General features: G+C 52.7%; 3 protein-coding genes across 3 annotated transcripts; 1 reads left to right on the top strand and 2 right to left on the bottom strand.

The window, feature by feature from the left end:
* Positions 1-672: 672 nt before the first annotated feature.
* Positions 673-3,866, top strand: CD63 (CD63 molecule). Its single transcript, XM_030322845.1, has 8 exons — positions 673-760; positions 1,361-1,437; positions 2,312-2,500; positions 2,677-2,751; positions 2,851-2,946; positions 3,059-3,199; positions 3,446-3,529; positions 3,707-3,866. Exons 2-8 carry the CDS (start codon positions 1,372-1,374, stop codon positions 3,770-3,772), a joined length of 717 nt encoding a protein of 238 aa, XP_030178705.1. The 5' UTR covers positions 673-760; positions 1,361-1,371; the 3' UTR covers positions 3,773-3,866.
* On the bottom strand, positions 3,742-9,431 carry RDH5 (retinol dehydrogenase 5). The gene is made up of 4 exons (XM_030322844.1): positions 7,815-9,431; positions 7,401-7,659; positions 5,320-5,483; positions 3,742-5,033 (listed from the first exon to the last, which is right to left on the bottom strand). The coding sequence occupies exons 1-4, from the start codon at positions 8,122-8,124 to the stop codon at positions 4,810-4,812; spliced, it is 957 nt and encodes a 318-aa protein (XP_030178704.1). The 5' UTR covers positions 8,125-9,431; the 3' UTR covers positions 3,742-4,809.
* A 91-nt stretch (positions 9,432-9,522) lies between these two features.
* Positions 9,523-13,213, bottom strand: BLOC1S1 (biogenesis of lysosomal organelles complex 1 subunit 1). The gene is made up of 4 exons (XM_030322846.1): positions 13,055-13,213; positions 12,194-12,266; positions 9,985-10,117; positions 9,523-9,714 (listed from the first exon to the last, which is right to left on the bottom strand). Exons 1-4 carry the CDS (start codon positions 13,113-13,115, stop codon positions 9,604-9,606), a joined length of 378 nt encoding a protein of 125 aa, XP_030178706.1. The 5' UTR covers positions 13,116-13,213; the 3' UTR covers positions 9,523-9,603.
* Positions 13,214-19,671: the final 6,458 nt, after the last annotated feature.

Below are 19,671 nucleotides of genomic sequence, written 5' to 3'. Positions count from 1 at the left end.
GTGCTCAGCCCACTACTCCGGAGCCCCAGAATATGGAGAAAGGGACTAACAGAAGGGGGACCGGAATACCCATTCTAGAATGTTGGGGGACTCCCAGGATGTGAGGCCAGGGACTTTCTGGAAGTGTTTATTCTGACCCCACCCGATCCAAGGGATCTAACAGCGCCCTCTGCCGACTCGGGGATGGGGATGGGGGCTTCAATAGAGATGGAGCCAGCGGAAGGTGGGCTCCGGGTGCAGGATGAAGCGGCCTCTTGAAGACCATTCCGTCACCTTGCCTCAGCTCGGTCGCTCGGTCCGGGCGCTCAGAGTGTGACTCCGGGCCGCTCACGCCTGCTTGGCTCGCACACGCTTCCTCCGCTTCCCTGAACCAGAGAGAATCTGGCGCCGCTCGGTCCCGCTCTCCCAGTCCGAGGTGGTATGGGGACGGGGACGCCAGAAGGGCCCCAGGCACCCCGAGGTCCTGCCCCCAGTGGCCTCCCCTCTCGGGGGTGGGCGCCGTCTTCTGGGTAGGGGCCACGTGGCCTTGGCCGGGCGGGGGGCTCGGCCCTCCCCTCACCCGCCGGGTGACTCAGGCCGCAGCTGTTACCGCGTCACATGAGGGAGGCAGGCGGCCACTGGGCGGGGGAGGTGGCGGGGGAGGGGGCTGTGGCTGGAGGCCGGGGCGGGGCCGCACGGCGGGCGGGGCCGCAGCCGGGGGCGCCGCTAGAGAGCCCCTGAGCCGCGGCGGGAGAGGAGCGCACAGCCTCGGGGAGCCCAGGTGAGGCCTCGGGGCCCACGGCCGGCCTCGGCTCCGGGTGGGTGGTCGCTGGCAGCTCCCTCCTCCGGGGCTCGGCCCGGCCCCCCGGAGATCCGCCGTGCTCCCGGGCGCCGTGCTCCCGAGGCCCTACAAACTTTGCAACTTTGAAAAGTTCCAGAGGCCCGGGCGGGGTGCGGTGGCGAGCTGGTCGCGCTTCTGTTTTGGGGGTGGTCAGGGAGCAGGGGAAGGCGGCTGGGGGTCGCGCTTGGCCGAGGACCATTGTTTTAGGGACTGGCGGGGTGGGGAGGGGGTGTTGGGCGCCGGGGGGCTGGCGGGCCGAGGGTGGGCGTCGGGCTCCGGCCTCAGTCGGCGCCCTGGGATCTTGCCCCGGGGCCCGGGAGGCTGCGGGGCAGGTCCGGGCTTCGCGGCGGTCGCCCCCACCCCTCTCCAGCCTGGAAGAAGAGGGGGCTGGGAGACGTGGATCCGACCGCGGGTTTCCGGGTGGGAGGGGCCGGGAAAGGGGGCCGAGCAGGGAAGGCCTCGAGGGCCGGCGGGGAGCTTTGCAACCGAGGTCCCCCACCTCGGCCGGTTCTGATCCCCCTGCCCTCCCCTCTGCCCCAGGCCCGGCAGCCATGGCGGTAGAAGGAGGAATGAGATGTGTCAAGTTCTTGCTCTACGTTCTTCTGCTGGCCTTCTGCGTGAGTGGGATGGGGGATGATCGGGGCGCGCTGGCAGGGTGTGGGGAGACCGGGATCCGGAGTGGTGAGGGCTGGGGGGCCACGAATGAAGGCAGCTGGAGACCAGATGTGGAAGGAGAGCCCGGGAAACGGGCCGAAGACAGCAGGGCCACCCCACCCCCTCCAGCTTTCAGGGACCTCTGAGGGTAGTTTGGACCAAGAATGGACTGCGTGGGTGCGTAGCACCCTCCCCCTCGCCCCTTCTGGCCCTTCCTGTCTGGTGACCCAACCAACCACTTGTGATACCGGGCAATGGGGCAACCAGCCAACGGCCGGCCTGATGCTATCGCCTTGGGGCTTCCCCCTCCTCCCCACCCTTCTCCCCTACCCCCTCATTCCTTTCCATTCCCTCATCCCTCTCACCGCTTCGGGGTGGGGAAGGGCTCAGCCAGCCACAATTTGCTCCTGCCCTGGGGTCCTGGCTTGAGAGACTGCTCTATGTCCAGGGAGGAGCTCACCACTCTTACCTCTTTTCCTTCTCCCTTCTCCTCCTTGGCCTTGTGGGCCTGAGGAACCTTAGTCACAGCTGAGGAGGAGGGGGTGGCCATTGGAAGATAGTGAGATGGCAATTCTGGGAGCCCTAGAGGCCCACAGGAAGCACCACTCTAGGTTAGAAATATGTGCCCTGGGGTCAAGGCTTTCTGGGAACTCCTCTTTCGGCCTTTGATCAAACTGTGGGGCAAATATGGGTCATCCCACACCATATTCTCCCAGGTGTGAGAATCTGTCTCTCTGGGATGGGGCTAAGTCTGTGTCCTGGGTGCAGCTGCTGCCCTCTGTCACGGAGGTCTGCTAGGTCTAACCCTGGCCTAACCCTGACCTGCCCTCCTCGCAGGCCTGTGCAGTGGGATTGATCGCCGTGGGTGTAGGGGCCCAGCTGGTCCTGAGGCAGACCATTGTCCAGGGGGCCACTCCTGGCTCCCTGTTGCCCGTGGTCATCATCGCAGTGGGTGCCTTCCTCTTCCTGGTGGCCTTCGTGGGCTGCTGTGGGGCCTGCAAGGAGAACTACTGTCTTATGGTCACGGTGAGCACAGTGTGGGGCCAGCATGGGTGTCTGGGACTGCTGGGAGGGCACTTCTACTGTGGGGGCTTAGGAGGTGGGTGAGGAAAACCTTTATGAAGGAGCTAGAGGCTGGCTGGGCCACAGCAGGCCGCTCTCACCAAGACTCCAAACCTGACCCTTGCCCATTGTGCCTGCAGTTTGCCATCTTCCTGTCTCTTATCATGCTGGTGGAGGTGGCTGTAGCCATTGCGGGCTATGTGTTTAGAGACAAGGTAAGCAGGGAAAAGGGGAGGGCCCTGCCTCAGAGGTCTGGCTGCTCTGGGACCCGTTTGCCTTAGTTTGACCTCAACAATGCTCCTTCCAATTCCCAGGTGATGTCAGAATTTAATAAGGACTTCCGGCAGCAGATGCAGAATTATCCAAAAAACAACCACACGGTTTCAATTGTGGACAGGATGCAGGAAGATGTGAGTGAGGTTTCTGGGAGCAGGGGTAGTGGGGGAAGAAGATTCTCATCTTCATATTGAAGGTGGATGTTCACGCAATAACCTTCTGCCTGGTATTTCTCCTCTCGTGCAGTTTAAATGCTGCGGGGCAGCTAACTACACAGACTGGGAGAGCATCCCTCTCATGCCCAAGGCCCAAGTCCCGGACTCCTGCTGCGTCAATGTCACACAGGGCTGTGGAATTTCTTTCAAGGTGAAGGAGATCCACGAAGAGGTAAGGGAGAAGTTGAGAGAACAGGGGACTTGGGAAACCTGGGAAATGTTTCAAGAGTTGAGAGGGACCAGGGATGGAGGTGGAGAGGGTTGGGGTTTTGGGATGGGGAGGGTGGGTATCTGGGAATGCCCAGATTCCCAGAGGCAGGGTGAAAGATACAGAGCGTGCAGGAGAGATCAAAGGACCCAGGAGGTGGGTGGGAAATTTCTGATTGTGTTCTTGCCTTGTGTGGCTACTACCCTTCAGGGCTGTGTGGAGAAGATTGGGGGCTGGCTGAGGAGCAATGTGCTGGTGGTGGCTGCAGCAGCCTTGGGCATTGCCTTTGTGGAGGTGAGAGGCATCTTTTGGACTCGTTCTGGGGCATCTGAGCAGTAGGGGCAGTGGGAAGAGGTGCTGAGGAGGTACTGGCCTGGAGATGAGGGCCCTGGTTGTGTTTGGGGTCTCTTGGGTGGATCTGGGATACTTTGCCTTTCTGACTCTTCTCCACCCCTCTATCTTTGCTTTTAGGTACTGGGAATTATCTTTGCCTGCTGCCTCGTGAAGAGCATCCGAAGTGGCTATGAGGTGATGTAGGGGTCTGGTCGCTTCAGCCCCCTCATCTAAGGGAGTGGGGTAGCACACTCCAGGTTTTTCAATTAAACTGATTATTTTTTCAGACTGAAAAAAAGTCTCAGTTTGTCTTGAAGAATGATACTTTATCCTTTCCCTCTCTTCCACCGTGTTCCTGTACTGTGGGACCTTGTATTTGCACCTTGGGCAAGAAAGGCTAATTTTAGGGGGCGGGGGGGAGGGATGTTTTGGAAAGGCAGGTTTTGCTGAAGGCGTTGGTGGGGCTAGCAGTGGAAGGGGGATCTGGAGGCTGTGGCCCATTGTCCTCCCTGTCTCCTAGCCATGTGCTGCAATGTTCATGAAGCCATCTCCTTCAAAAGTCAGGGGGTTCCCCACAAAGGTTCTGTCTGGGAGAGGCCAGCCCAGATTTGCCATGGACATCTTTTCCCTGGCCTTCTGCCCACCTCTGAGGGCCCAGCAACTCCCTCCCCAACAAAGGGGACCTGGCTCCTTTCAGGCTGGTGACAAGTTGCTATGACACCTTTGCGGCCAGTATCCATCTTTCTGGACTTAGATAATAGAAGGCAACTGAAGTGGGTATTGCCTTTTTTTCCCCAATGGAAACCACCCAGCCTGGCCCTGACCCCTCCTCACCACCTTCTGTCCCTCCCAAGAAAAGCAGGTAAAGGCCGTTTGCACTCCCAACACTGAGCTGCAACTTGACTCCTTGTAGAAAATACATGTCCAATAGTGCCATCTGGTGGCCATTCTTCCATGTGCTTCAAAGAGCACCTAGTCACAAGCCAGTTCCCTTAGCCTCTGTCCCCCTTCCCGCTAGTTGCTAGTTGTTTTGCAGGCATTAAACAGGCCAGAGACCCTTGGCATTAAATCAGCCTAGGGGCTAGCACTTAAATGGGGTCAGTCCCCCACTGGGCAACTCCATTTCTGCCCACTTCCAGTGCTTTTTTTTAACAATACACATTTATTCAGTACTTATTTTGTACCAGTACCAGGCAGTACCCGGGTGGGGACTGAAACAATCTTTTGCTGGAAGGCTGGATTCAGCAGACTGCCTGGGCAGGCTTGGGAATGACCCAGGTGAGCACAGCATCCACCAGGCTGGCTGGCAAGTAGGAGGCCGGCAGCCAGAGCAGCTTGGCATCCCAGCCTGGGCTGTAACGGGTTCTGGGGTGACGAGCAGTCAGGGCATGCTCCAGGCACCTGCTCACCTTGGTCAGGTCTGGGTCACAGATCAGGCTCATGATGCGCCGCTGCATTTTAAAGTCTGCAGTCCAGGAGGTGGTTGTAATCAGTGTCCCTGTCCCACCCCAGCCTATCTCAGGCCCTGTCTTCTGGGTCCTGGGACTGGTCCCCAGCAGAGGTGAGATGGATCCTTAGTCCCCTCCCCAATTTGGCGAGTGGGCAGGTTCCACATGGCCTGGATGTTCTTTGGCATCTCATTCTCCCTCACCTCCTCTCTGCCCACCTCCTCCCAGCAGGCTGGTGTAGGATGGGCCCTTCTGGCACTTTCATTTCCCTTTGTACGACCCTGTGTGGGCCCAGATACTCACACTTGGTGAGGAAGGCCTCCCCGTAGTGGGCCTGTGTGTCAGGAGGTAGCCGTGCCCAGCACTCCTGCAGCGTGTTCTCCAAACTCTCCAGGTTTGTCACAGGGGTTTGGAAGAAGCCAGGCTCCACAATGGAGACTCGGACACCAAAAGGAGCCACATCCCGCCTGGATGGGAGTAGACCGGAGGTTTTTGGGTTCTTGCTCTATAGGAAAGGGATCTTCTGAGACATGGGTATGGGGGCTAAAATGGGGAAGTTACCACAGGCCAGGGACAGGGGTCCTGATGGTAAAGGAGATCCCTGCTGTCCTGGGATGGGGACAAGTGGGACAGGTATTTTTGAGGTTTCCTTTATATTCTATGATCTAGAGTGGGGGGGTCAGTAAACTTCTTAAAGGGCCAGGCAGTAAATACTTTTGGCATCGCAGACATAAAAATTAATGATATCATGTAGGTACTTTTTTTATTTTTACATTTTTTTAAATGTCTGTATTTGAGGGGGGAGGGAGGGGCAGAGAGAGATGGAGACAGAATCTGAAGCAGGCTCCTGATTCTGAGCTGTCAGCACAGAGTCTGACGTGGGGTGCAAACCCACAAGCTGTGAGATCATGACCTGAGCTGAAGTTGGATCCTTAACTGAGCCATCCAGGTGCCCTGGTACTTTAAAAGGTGTTTATTTTTGAGGGAGAGAGATACAGTGTGAGTGGGGGAGGGGCAGAGAAGAGAGAAACAGAGGATATGAAGCAGGCTCTACTTCGATAGCACAGAGCCTGACACAGGGCTCAAACTCACGAACCTGGAGATCATGACCTGAGCTGAAGTCGGAAGCTTAACTGACAGCCACCCAGGTGCCCTCAGATAGGTACTTCTATAATCACTTACAGTGTAACCATTTAAAAATGTAAATACCATTATTAGCTTGTAGGCTACTGACCAGATTTGGCTTAAGAACCAGTTTACCAACTCCTGAGCTAGAAGAACCCCTTTCCCTAGGTCCCAGAACACAGCATGGAATCTTGAGTGCTGGACATGAAGGGAGTAGATTGGTGTTTGCTGCGGAGACTGCAGGGATACATCCAACTCCCTTGACATGGATGCAGAAATCCAAGTATAAAGTCTGTGTTCCATGATGCTGAGTGGAAAATGAAAAGACCCAAGGATAGGGAACGCCTGCATGGCTCAGTCGCTTATGTGGTAGATTCTTCATTTCGGCTCAGGTCATGATCTCAGTCGGGAGATCGAGCCCTGCCTGCATCGAAAGCTCTGTGCTGGGCATGGAGTCTGCTTAAGATTCTCCCTCTCTCTTTGCCCCTTTTCCACTTGTGCACGCACATGCGTGCTCTCTCTTAAAAAAAAAAAACAAAAAACAAAAAACAACCCCCCCCCCCCCCCCCGCCAAAGGTATATAATTTAAATTCATTGCTGAGTGAAGGTGATGAAGGCAGGCTTCCTACAGAAGATAGGCTGGCTGGGGGGTACTTGTACTGATCAGAATTCAGGCTCTGGTCTCATGTGGTACTTGTCAAGTCTCCTTTGTGCTCTCAAGGGACTTTGGACATTATTGCTTAAAGATGAGGGATGGGAGAATGTAATGACCAGGCAAGCAGACTTGGGGGCAAGTCCCCGCATTTCTACTAACTAGTTGTGTGGTCTTGGGTAATAACTTGGGTAAGTTATATTACCCTGAGGATATCAATACCTAATCCCTTATAAGGTTGCTGGGAGAAATGAGAAAATGTTCCACAAAGGTACTAGCTCATCACAAGTAACAGTTATTAATAATAATACTAATAATGACAGCAGGCTTCTTGGGGCATTTTCTACATGCCAGTCTCTGTTGGGGCCTTGCATGTACCTCATTCCACTCACAACACCCATGAGGCAGGTCTTCTCATTCTGATTTAACAGGTAGGGAATAAACTGGGGGGAAAGAGAAGTAACCTATCAAGGTCACAAAGCACCCATGAGAGACGGCTGGCGTCTGAAGCCACAAAGCTAAGCCCTCAGCTGCCTCCTCTTCAGTATCGCACTCTGCAGTATTTTAGTCATCTCTGCCGGGCAGCCCAGGGCTCTGCACCCCTTACCTCAGGCTGTCAGAGAAGGCCTCCAGGCCAAACTTGGAGACACAGTAGCCCCCACCATTGGCTGCCAGGCGACCCAGAACACTGGTGATGTTGACCACCCGGCCCCTGGCCTGCTGGAGCAGGGGGAGCAGGGCAAGGGTGACCCCAATGGGACCCAGCGTATTCACACTCAGCACCCGATGGAAATCATCTCGTGTGAGCCATGGCGTGGGCCCAATGATACCAGCCACACCAGCATTATTCACCAGACCAAAAAGCCCTGTGGAGAGATGAAACAGATCCTGTCGGGTAGGTAAGGCGTTCCAACACTCTCTCCTGATCACTTCTCCTTCCCCACGCAGTTTTTCTTGCTTCCCACCGCCCCTGTGACTGAGCACCCTGCACCACGAGCCCTGTGGCCCCACTGCTACTCACCTGCTTCACCAACATGTGTTTCCACCCACTTGGCCGCCCGCTGGACACTCTGGGGCTCAGTGACATCAAGCAGGGTGGTGTGGAGGCGAGAGGAGGCCACGCGCTGTAGGTCCTCTGCCCCTGAGGGGGTCAGGCAGCTGGCCAGGACTCGGAAGCCTCTCTGGTCCAGTCTCAGTGCCAGAAGCCGCCCGAAGCCTGAGTCACAGCCGGTGATGAAGATGAAAGCATCGCTGGCGGGCAGGCTCTGTCGGTCCCTGAACAACCACAGCGCTGCCCAGACCAAGACTCCCAGCAGCAGAGGCAGCCACATGGCCAGAGCCCAAGTGACCTGCAGGTGGCAGCCGAGACTGGGCAGGAAAACTTGTCTAGTTTACTCTGGCTCTTAAACCCTTGCCCCTAATATCCTCCCCTCCCTCACTGGAAGTCTGGTCTGAGCATATTGAGAAATTATCTGCTGGGCGGGTAATTAGCAAACTATGGCTCCTCTAAGCAAAGCAAAGATTGAGGCAGACCCTATATTTGTTGCTAACTTAACTAATATCAGATTAGCGGGGTCCTGTGTGCAGGCCTGCTGCACAGGAGCAGAGGGATCTGGTTCGCAGTCACCTCTCCCGCTAAGCCAGGGACATCTAAATTCTCTAAATGTAAACTGGGTCTTATTTTTTGAAACACATGGGGCAAAGAGCCCCACATTTTAGTCCTGGTGGCCCTAAACTTACTGTGGGATGCTGAGTATCTCACCTGTTTTCTATTTTACCAGTGGGGCCAACACCCACCGTGGTCCACCTGGGAATTGTGGAGGGTCAGAGGGGATAATGTGTGAGGAAACACATGAAAAGCTTTGACTTATCAATACATGCAACACCTGGATACTCCTCTCATAGCACCCAGCTCCCAGTGCCCTGCTTACCTCCTCTGGGGAAAGCTAGCAGGTAGGTGCCCCAAATCCTTCTTTTCCTTTGTTTGAGAGGCTTTGCTCCCAGTCTTCCCAGGTTTCCACACTAGCTACAGCTAATGCCAATGTCTGCAGTGGGCGGACTGGGTGTCAGGGTATTAAGTGGATGTGGGTGAGGGGAGGGGCTGGGAGGAGGAGCCAGGGAAGCTGGAGCCTGGCAATTGAAGCCAAGGCTTGGCACAGGCCAGGTGTGCCCCGGCCCCCTTCTTGGCTGGTTTTACCAGCTGGGGGTACCTGACCACCTGTGTCATGGGCTCCCAGGAAGAGGGCTATGTCAAGGATGGCAGCTACCCCTCTCTGTTGGTGACCTTGGGCCTGACACTCCTCCTCCTTCCAAGCCCTGAAGTGCCCCCATGACCAAGAGTTAATCTCCAACCTGGTCCGGACTCATGACACCGCTTAGCACCAGGCTGGGAGAGGCCACGAGCACGTGGAGAGGCAGAGAGCCAGAGCCAGCACCAGGCCTGCTCCCTGTCCTATTTCTCCTCTGCAAGAAACTGAAGTCCTGTGTTAGGAAGCTTGGGGCAGGGCACCCAGACCTTCTCTGGGGAGGTGCGGGAAACTTCTACCCTCTAGGTACCCAACATACACCTGCACCAGGCCCAAAGAGGAAAAGAGGGGTGAGATAGTAAGAGGAAGCTAGTTCCACCCTCTAGCCAAAGGGTACCTGTAGCTTAGGGAGACAGTCTTTGAATCTTCCACTCCTACCCACCATGCTGGGCTAGTAGCTCTTTGAAACATACCACAGAGAAATGGAGGCTTGTGTTTTATTCTTGTCTCCTGCCCCCCCCTGGGGGAGATAGGAGGGGCAGGGCAGAGGAAAGGGAAGAGGGGCTAGGAGGGGGCAGACTGCAGCTGCCCTTTGTACACGTATTCCAGTGCGGTGGCAATAGTTCGCATGTCCAGCTCGATGCTCCGAGCCCAGTTCTCCACATCCCCGATTTCCTGGGAAGGGGAGGAGGTGGGAGGTGGGGAATCAGGGTGGGTAGAATGTAGCTCTAAGGAGACAGACAGGGGCACTTTCCGTCCATCCCCTAGAAAGGGCTTTGCTTGGACCCACCAGCTATTTTCATCTCTCTATCTGACACTGGGGCCATACATGGAATTTCTGGGACCAGCCCCACTTCTTTTTTAACCTGAGGCCTAAGGTGACCCGACTGGAGGCATTTAACGGGGGCCCAGGATGGGGCCAGTGATGTAGGGAGTGTGGCCCACCTTGAGTGCCTGATTGAAGTTCTCCACCATCCCGATCCACTGGCCTGTTTGCTTGGCAAACTGGGCAGCCTGGACCTGTAGGGTCTTCACCTCATGATCCAGCTTTCTCTGGTTCATGTAGGCCTGGGCCACACTAGAGGTTGGAAGAGAGACGAGATCAACTCACCCGGCTGGTGGGGAGTGGTCTCTAGGACTAATATTCTACTGCAAGAGCCGGAGGTCAGCCAGGAGTCAGGCTGGGGAAAACCTCATGATTTTGGCCATTCTTGGATGTGATGCAAATGACTACTGTACATGCAAATGAACCAGCTTCTTCCTCCCACTCCCAGGATTCCCAGGAAAGCCTAGCTGGGAGCTGACTAGAAACTTACCATCTCCTACCCCCCCAAAGGAATTCCTGAAGCTGGGTGGGAGAAGGGAGGATTCCCTGAGGAAGAAGCTGAGAGGGTAAAGGGGGTGCAGAGAAGCTGGGAAAATCCAGCAGCAGGGACACATCTGGCAGTGATTGGAAGCCCAAGGGTCTGTGCAAGAAGTTGGGAAGGGAAATTGGGCCCCTCCCTGACTCTGGGATGGGATGGGAGAGCGGCTCCCCTCCCCAGGAACTCAGGGTCAAGAGAAGATATCTCAGGGGCTGCCTCTTGGCTCTCAAGTCTCTCTCCCAACCCTTCTCTTTTCGCCCACACAGATGAACGAACACACACATAATCTCTCTCTCTCCCTTCCTTCTTTCTGCTCTAGGCAGTAGTTTTTCTTTTCTCCTCAACCAAGGTTGGCTGTACTTACCATTAATACCATGAGGTTGGTACCTCCAACTCTCTGCCCTGTTCCCCCTTCCCCCAATCTCACAATAACTGTTCTCTCTTACTGGCTAGGGAGTCTTTTCACTCACCATCCCAAAGCTCTAGGTCAGCTGGGAGACTCCGCATCCGGTATACACCCCCCACTGGAATCTGTGGGGGCTGGAGGGGGCAACGGGTTGGGGTGGGTGGAAAGAGTGGGAAGGACACCTGACAGGAGCTGAGATAGACTGAGCCTTTGTTTTCCTTTCCAGGGAATGAGAGGACCCGTGGGCAGAACACAAAACCCTTTCTAATCTGGCTTTGGCTTAGCTGTCCTCTAAGCTGAAAGAGGGGTGGCCCCTAGCAAAGGAAGAGCATAGGGAGAAGCCTGGGCCAGTCTCACAGCAGAGCCCAAGAGGCGCCAATGTGGGAGGAAGGAAAGGGGGCAGACCCTGTCCTTTTTCTTTGGGAGACAGCTTGGCCATAGTAGGGGGTAGTGTAGGAGCTGAAACAGTAGTAGCGGGCTCCCAATGCTTCAAGAGATTCCCCTGGGAGTTCCTAAAATGCCAGTTTTTCCTATTGACCTCCTACTTTCACACTGAGTGAAGGGAGAGGTCTGGAGGGGAGAGATCAGAGGCCCCAACCACTGCCTTCTTGTCCCTTAATCTTCCCCAGAGATGAGTAATGAAGATGACAGTCCCTGCATGGCTCACTTGGGTGACTCAGTCTCTGGATTCACAGCCAAGCTATTCTACTTGCCCTGCCATGGGAGACATCATACTGCCCCTTTTCTTCCAACAGATAGCCTATCACATCATCGTCGCAGCACTCTTCTGGGTCACTCAGGGTCAAGAGACAATATTCTTTGCTCCTTCCCAAGTTTTTGGTTGTTACTGGCATTCTCATATAGGGCTGGCACAGGGGGTGGTCTCTGGAGACGGGGAAGGAAGGGAAGAGACAGCCTGGCTCTGCTACAGCTCCTGGCATAGGTTCTGCCCTCACCCTCACTGGCTGTGCCACCTCTTTCCTGCCAGCTGCTCCCCAGGCCTGCCAGAGGGTGGGAGGTAGAGAAGGAGAGGGTGGCAAGTTGTGGTAAAGGAGGGTGCTCTCCCTCCTGCTGAAGCGACAGCTGGACTTGGAGGAGTGAAGGGAAGTGGGCAGATGGCATCAAGTTGTGAGCACCAGGGAAGTTATTAGGGGGAGGGGGAAATCTGGTTGCCTCTTCAACCACTGCTGCTGCTCCTCCTTGTGCAACGTTAGGGGTCAGAGCTGACTCAAGCCTTTCTCTATAAAGTTAAGCTGGGTGACAGGAATGGAGGGAATGAAATGGAACATCTCATCCCCTCAACAGCAATCTGAGGGCTAGACGTTGCCAGTGCCTAAATTTGGGGGGCGGGGGGTGCTGGTGGTTGATGGGAAGAGGTTCATACCCCACATTGAGGTGATCCACCAAAGCTTCTGTCAGGCAGGTCGCTGCAGTGATAGCCTCTCGCCTCCTCTTCTCTGGGGGTGGGGGGAAAAGGGATTGGAGTGGAGACTTGGTTTTTTGAAGCGTGGTGCTGAAGGTTCACCACCCACTAATTACTATTCCGCTAGTTGCGGGAACATCTCAGCTAATCTCACAGCGCCAGAGCTGAAAAGGACCTTGCAAAACATGAAGCCTTTTCATTTTATTTCAGTATTAAAAAAAAAAATTATTGGAAAGCTTTTTTTCTAGGCCTTTTCATTTTAGAGGTGAGTTAACTGGTACCCTGGGAGGGGAAGCGACTCACCCGGGAACGCTAACGAGTCAGTGGCAGCGCCCAGGACTCCAGACCCTCGGGCACTATTTTCCCACAGTCTTGGCTTGAGGATTGGTAACTCCCGGATTCCCTGGCCAGATTCAGGAAACAAGGGCCCCACCCCTATTTCGGTGGTTTCAGGCCTCTAAGGGTCCCGGCTCAGTCGGGTCCTAGCACCCCCCTGCCTTCAGCAGCGTCCCTTGCCACTTTCAGGACGCGAGGCTCCCTGGGCCAATCGGCACCGCGTTCCACGCGCAGGGGCGGGACCAGGATGCGGGAAGACAGAGCGTGGGGGGCGTGGCCCAGAGGAGGCCGCAGTGTTGCCGAGGGGCCAGAGCCCGTTGGCAAGGGAACCGAATTTAAAAAAAAGCGCCCCCACCCCCCTCCCCGACGCCCATGCCCACTAGCCCGCGCCCTTCCCTGGATCTGGGCCGTTACTCGAGGTCCAGGCTCCGGCTGAGGCTAGGCCGCGGCGGGAGAGAAAACGGCGGACAGGGACGTTCTGCTCACCCTGCAGCTCCTTGCGTTCGTTCTGCTTGGCTTGGTGTTCTTTCAGCAGGCGAGACAGCATGATCGCGGCGCGCTGGGGGGTGGGCGCGCCCGGCCCTCTCCGACTGCGGGAGCTGGAACTGGTGCCTCGGCTCCCAAGGGGCCCGGGTCACGTGACCGCAGTGTCACATGAGCCCTGGACCGCCCCCTTTTGAGACCTAGGGTAGAGGACATAGAAGATCTTGGCTGGGAACGGAGGGACTTGTAGAGGGTTGGGGGTAAGCGAGCTTTTGTCTTTATTGGCGGCTCCCTTTTTGGTCAGTGTTGGAAGAAATTTTCTCCAGTACCCATATTACAGAGCTCGGTTTGGACATCTTTGGATCTCAAGGCTCCCGGGAGGGTTGGTACTGCCAGGATATCCATCCTTGTTCCGTATTGGGGGAGCAGAGGCTCCCTGGACTCATTGAAATTCTTTTCCTTTCCTCGCCTTTCCCTTCTGGCAGCTCTGGCCGGTTCTCAATTGATTCTCAGCACTCTCCCTCTGGGAGGGAAAGCATTCCTCTCGTTTCCAGCCCTTTCTCTTCTCAGTACTCTGCCAAGGTTCTTCAGCTCTGGGTGATCATTGTAGAGAAGAAGCATTTTCGGCATTTCAAGCGGCCTCCTAGGGAGCTTTGCTAATTTGGTTGACCATGTGTGGTGAAAGTATAATCCCATCTCTGTCCTTTTGTGGTCAGGGAATGTGAACCCTTTCAGTCTGACCAGAAGAAAAAGTGCTGCTGTCACAGTAAAAGGTAAATCATATAACACCTCTCTGAATTAAAGATAAATGCTTCCGGGATTAACTCCAACAAGAAAAAACTGTAAACATTATCAACATATTCTTGCTATTGCCATAATCTCTCTTGGCGCACCATGCACTAACATGCTGGGTGATTCTGGGCAAGTTGCTTATGCACTCTGGATTTTTATTTTCCCCCTAGTAAAATAAGGGGATTGGATTAAATCAGCAGCTCTCAACCCTGGCTAAACATTAGGTCCACTTGGGGAAGTTTGCAAAAATGCCTTGGCCCTAGGTAAATTAACTTAGATCTGTAAGGAATGGACCCCAAGTACAAGTATTTTTTACTTTTTTATTAAAAAGATTTTTTAGGGGCGCCTGGGTGGCTCAGTCGGTGAAGCATCCGACTTCAGCTCAGGTCATGGTCTCATGGTCTGTGAGTCAAGCCCCGTGTCGGGCTCTGTGCTGACTGCTCAGAGCCTGGAGCCTGCTTCAGATTCTGTGTCTCCCTCTCTCTCTGCCCCTCCCCCGCTCATGCTCTGTCTCTCTCTGCCTCAAAAATAGACATTTAAAAAACTTAAAAAAAAATTTTTTTTAATGTTTATTTATTTTTGAGACAGAGGGAGACAGGGGCTCGAATTTGTCAACCATGAGATCATGGCCTGAGCCGAAGTCAGACACTCAGCAGACTGAGTCACCCAGGCGCCCCAGTACAAGTATTTTTTTTTTAATTTTTTTTTCAACGTTTTTTATTTATTTTTGGGACAGAGAGAGACAGAGCATGAACGGGGGAGGGGCAGAGAGAGAGGGAGACACAGAATCGGAAACAGGCTCCAGGCTCTGAGCCATCAGCCCAGAGCCCGACGCGGGGCTCGAACCCACGGACCGCGAGATCGTGACCTGGCTGAAGTCGGACGCTCAACCGACTGCGCCACCCAGGCGCCCCAGTACAAGTATTTTTTAAAAAGTTATTTAATTCTAGTATGCATCTGACATTGAGAATCGTTGGACTAAACCGTATCTAAGGCTGTTTCCAACTTTGGCAGTCTCATTTTGTGATCCAGTTACATACTAGAAAATTAGCCTTGCTATATCTACTTGCAGGGGAAGAGAAATAGGCACTGATTTATTTATTTATTTAAAAAAATTTTTTTAATGTTTATTTATTTTTGAGAGAGACGGAGACAATGCAAGTGGGTTAGGGGCAGAAAGAGAGGGAGACACAGAATCCGAAGCAGGCTCCAGGCTCTGAGCTGTCAGCACAGAGCCTGACGCGGGGCTCAAACTCACGAGCTGTGAGTTCATGACTTGGAGCTGTGAGTTCATGACTTGAGCTCAACCAACTGAGCCACCCAGGCACCCCGATAGGTGCTGATTTAGAATAAAACATTCTTCTTGGGTTTTCTGAGAAAGAGTTGAGGATCACTGATTGATTGAGTCATTCAGCTATTTGGAGAGTAGCATATTAAGTCGTGGGAGGTGTGCAACCTTGAAAGTGTTAGTGAATGAAATAGTTAAGTGGTAGGATAAAGCAGGACATTAAATGCCCCCAACATAAAAACTCTGAATAAAAATGTTAGACTGTGGGGGCGCCTGGGTGACTCAGTCGGTTAGGTGTTCGACTTCGGCTCAGGTCATGATCTCATGGTTTGTGAGTTTGAGCCCTGTGTCAGGCTCCGTGCTGACAGCTCAGAGCCTGGAGCCTGCCTCAGATTCTGTCTGTTCTCTCTCTGTCTCTCTCTGTCTCTCTCTGTTTGTCTCTGTCTCTGTCTCTCTCTCTCTCGGCCTCTCCCCCACTCACGCTCTGTCACTATCTCTCTCTCAAAGGTAAATAAACATTAAAAAATTTTTTTTAAATGTTGGAATGTGTATGTCTGTGTCTATGCTTGTATGTGTCCTGTCATTTACTTTTCCAACATTTCCTGAGTACTTCTCATGGGTCAAACGCCTTACATGTATTACTTCATTTAATCCCTAGAACTATCGTGTGAAGTATTGTCCTCAATTTTCAGATGAAGATTCTGAGATACGGAGCAGATAAGTAATAGAGCTAAGTGGTAGAGCTAGGATACAAATCCGGGCTATCTGGCTCCGGAGGCCGAGTGTAACCACTGTACTATGCTGCATAAACCATGGGAAAGACCCCAGGAGGGGAGATTCTGTCTCTCATCACTATGACCTTCTAGCTTGTGGGCACAGTTGAAGAGAATCCTGGCAAGGGGAGGAGTGTTTGGGAAGAGGTTCTGCTCTAGCAAGGGGCTGATCAATAGAAGTGGGAAGAGTGAGAGCATCACCGGGCAGCCTATTCCAATCCTACCCCCAACCCCCCACTTGGCTCCAGCTTCCAACTGCAATGAGCAAGCAAAATAGAAGCACATTGGAAGATGCTGGGTGCCTCACTCCCAGAGCTGAGGGGCCTAGGAGAGAAGAGCAGGGGTTGGAAGGGGTACCAGAAAATGGCTACTTGGGGATGTGAAACAGAGGGCAGGGGCTAATGAGGGGGGGTTGGTGTCGGGGGTTTCAGTGGTGAGTTTGTGAATGTTAAGATTAAGTTGACTCAGGGAGAGTGCCAGCCCATCCTGCATTACCCTCACCCCCCTTGGCACAACCGCCTGACATTTTCACAATCGGCATGGAGACTGCCAGGATTCTGCAGACATCAGCCCTGCCCTCCTCCCCACACTGGCTGTTCCTTTGCCCTAGAGCTGGGCAGAGGACACAGGTACCTGTATTTGGGGACTCCAGCTGATCTCTCTGGGTCATCGTCCAGATGCTCTTTTTCTAGGCTTTTGCTGCTCACTGTGTAACTTGAGTTTCTGCTGAGTTGAAGCTCAGCTCCCCAGTTGCCTTTGGTAGAGATGGGCACAAGATTCGTGCATCCCTGGAGAATGACTTGACATGTGAAATCTCTTTTTGCCCACCTCTCTGTACACTTTCCCACCTAGATTATTTTCTCTTAATGAATGAATGGATGCAACTCCACGCTCCTTTCCCCTACTCATTTCCTTGTTCTTTTGAAATCTCTTTCTGAGTTAGCTTTAATTAGCAAGCTTCAAACTGAAGATGGGGCCAAACATTAGGGCCGGAAGTTGCTGAATTGTTAAGGGTTGGGTGAGGACTGAAGGAGAACATGGAGTGAGTGGAGAAGGCTTCTCATGCTGGGAAGTCTGGCTGGGCTTCAAGAAGGGGGGTGCCGTTGGTGGTGTGGCCAAGTTCCAAATGTTGGCCCAAGGCCAGTGCTCCAAGAAAAGGGCCCTCAAGACAGCCTAAATGGCTCCCTGTGGGAAGTGACCTCCCAGCCCTTCTCCAGAAGATGCATGGGTTTCCCTAGGATCCCTAAAGCAGTCAAGTCATTTCCCCCGTGACTCCTTTCAATCAAACTTATATTCTTTCTCTCCCAGCTACTCCCATAGTTTGAGCTTTGGCTACAGCCAGCATTCAGAGGCAGGCAGAAGGAATCCAGTGCTAGAGATGTGGGTGGGGTGAGAAAGTCCTCATGTTGTGTGTGTTGGGGAGGAAGAGGCTGACCCTGGGATGTATGCTCCAAGCCTCTGCTGCCAGATGAGGTGGAGGGAAGTTAACCCTGCAGTGTGTTCTAGAAGTGTTTGCTTGTAGGCTAGAGGCAGTGGTTAGAAAATGTCTAGTCTGGGGAAGCTGAAAAACAGGGATCCTACATGGAGGTGGGGCTGGAGAAAGTCTCAGCTTCCACTCAGATAAAGGCTGAAAGCTTTGCTGGGCTTGGACATTTATCAATTTTAAAAATTATTTTGAAATAGTTATAGACGCAGAGGAAATTGCAAAAATAGTACATGAAGTCCTGTGTACCCTTCACCCAGCTTTCCTCGGTGGTGACATCTCATATAACTGTAGCACAATATCAAAACCAAGAAGCTGACATAGGTATACCGTTAACTAGCTTACAGGCTTTATTCAGTTTTTATCAGTGCCCCACATGTATTCATGTGTGTGTAAGTGTGTACATGTGTGTGTAGTTCCGTGCAATTTTATCCCGTGTATCGATCTGAGTAACTACCACCAAAATCAAGATACAGATTTCTTCATCACCACAATGGAACCTCCCATGCTATGTATATATATATATAATTTTGGTATTTGGTATTTATTTACTTATTTATAAATGTTTATTTATTTTTGAGAGAGAGAGAGTGCACAAGAGTGGGGTAGGGGCAGAGAGTGAGAGGGGATAGAGGATCTGAAGTGGGCTCTACACTGATAGTAGAGAGCCCAATATGGGGCTCGAACTCACAAACTGTGAAATCATGACCTGAGCTGAAGATGGACGCTTAAACCGACTGAGCCACCCAGGCGCCCCTATTTATTTATTTTTAAAGTATAATTAACATACGTGTTATATTAGTTTCAGGTATAAGGTGCTATCTTTTTATATTTATCTCCTCCCATCCCTGTCCCCTGGCAATCACTAACCTGTTCTTCATCTTTATAGTTTTAATTTAATGAATTTCCAAACTCTTCACTCAAATACAAGAAGTTCTCTGGCAGATTATTTATTTACACGTTGAGCTTCCTTTATTTTTCAGATCCCTCTTGCTTCTTCATTCCCCCCCTTTACCTATGATATTGTGCCTCACTCCAACAATCTGGTCTCACTCCTTTTCTTTTTAAAACCAATTTTTTTTAAGGTTTCTTCATTTTTCAGACAAGAGGGTGACAAAGTGTGAGTGGGGGAGGGGCAGAGAGAGAGGGAGGCACAGAATCCGAAGAAGGCTCCAGGATCTGAGCTGTCAGCATAGAGCCCCATGCAGGGTTCAAACTCACGGATAGGGAGATCATGACCTGAGCTGAAGCCAGACGCTTAACCCCGACTGAGCCACCCAGGCGCCCCTGGTCCTCCTAAAGGAGGTTTAGGGAAAATCTACATGTCTAAATTTACTAGGCTGGTTTAGGGCTCTTACATTTTCAACTGCCCTCCCTTGCCCCACTATTTATAGCCAGGCTAATTTTGGGCAGCCTCTCTCTCTCTCTCTTTTTCCTGCTCCTTCCTCCTGTGGCGGGTGAGATGACTTCTCAAATATTTGGGCAGAGGAGGTCAGAAGCAGATTCTTGGCATTCGATTTCAACCTTGGATTTAGCAGGAGCCAGTGGGGTGGAGATGAAGGGAGGCAGAAGCTGCAGGTGCAGAGAGGAAGGCACCTGGGGCTCTAAAGGCATTCTGACTCCTGTTGGAGGTCCGGGCTCAGAGTCAGGAGTCCTGGGTTCGATCCTGATTTTACTACTCTGCAGTCACATATCAGCTCTACTGTCTGGGGCTCTGAGATAGAAAAGGGATGGAGAGGGCAGATCTTGGGGATAATAAAAGTAGGATCCTGGTGTCAACTTGCTGGCAGCACATGTATTTCCTTGATAGTACTTATTTATAGTGCTAGTCCCCTGGAAGGGATGTCCACAAGTGTAGTGTTGCAAAAACAGAGGACCAAACCTTCAAATGTATGGTAACTTACCCAGGGTGAGGACTGTCTCAGGGCCAGCAGAGTGAAAGCCTACCTTTTTGTTTGTTTTTTAAAAGTATAATCCTGGACAAAGAAGTAAGAGAGACAAAGGGAGCATGGGGAAAAATTAGGTAGGACGCATTGGGGCTTTTAAGAAAGGGAAGAAGAGAAAATCTTTTCCCCCCCAAGGTTTCATTTTTAAGTAATTTCTCCACCCAACATGGGGCTCGAACTTACAACCCTGAGATCAAGAGTCAAATGCTCTACAGACTGGGCCAGCCAGGTGCTCCATGAAAAGAGAAAATCTTTTTTTTAAATACATATTTTATTTATTTATTTTTTTAACATTTATTTATTTTTGAGACAGAGCATGAATGGGGGAGGGTCAGAGA

This window comes from Lynx canadensis, chromosome B4 (genome assembly GCF_007474595.2).
Source record: "Lynx canadensis isolate LIC74 chromosome B4, mLynCan4.pri.v2, whole genome shotgun sequence".
Classification (NCBI taxonomy): domain Eukaryota; kingdom Metazoa; phylum Chordata; class Mammalia; order Carnivora; family Felidae; genus Lynx; species Lynx canadensis.
The sequence above is the reverse complement of the archived record's forward strand: the minus strand, read 5'-3'. Positions and strand labels throughout refer to the sequence as shown.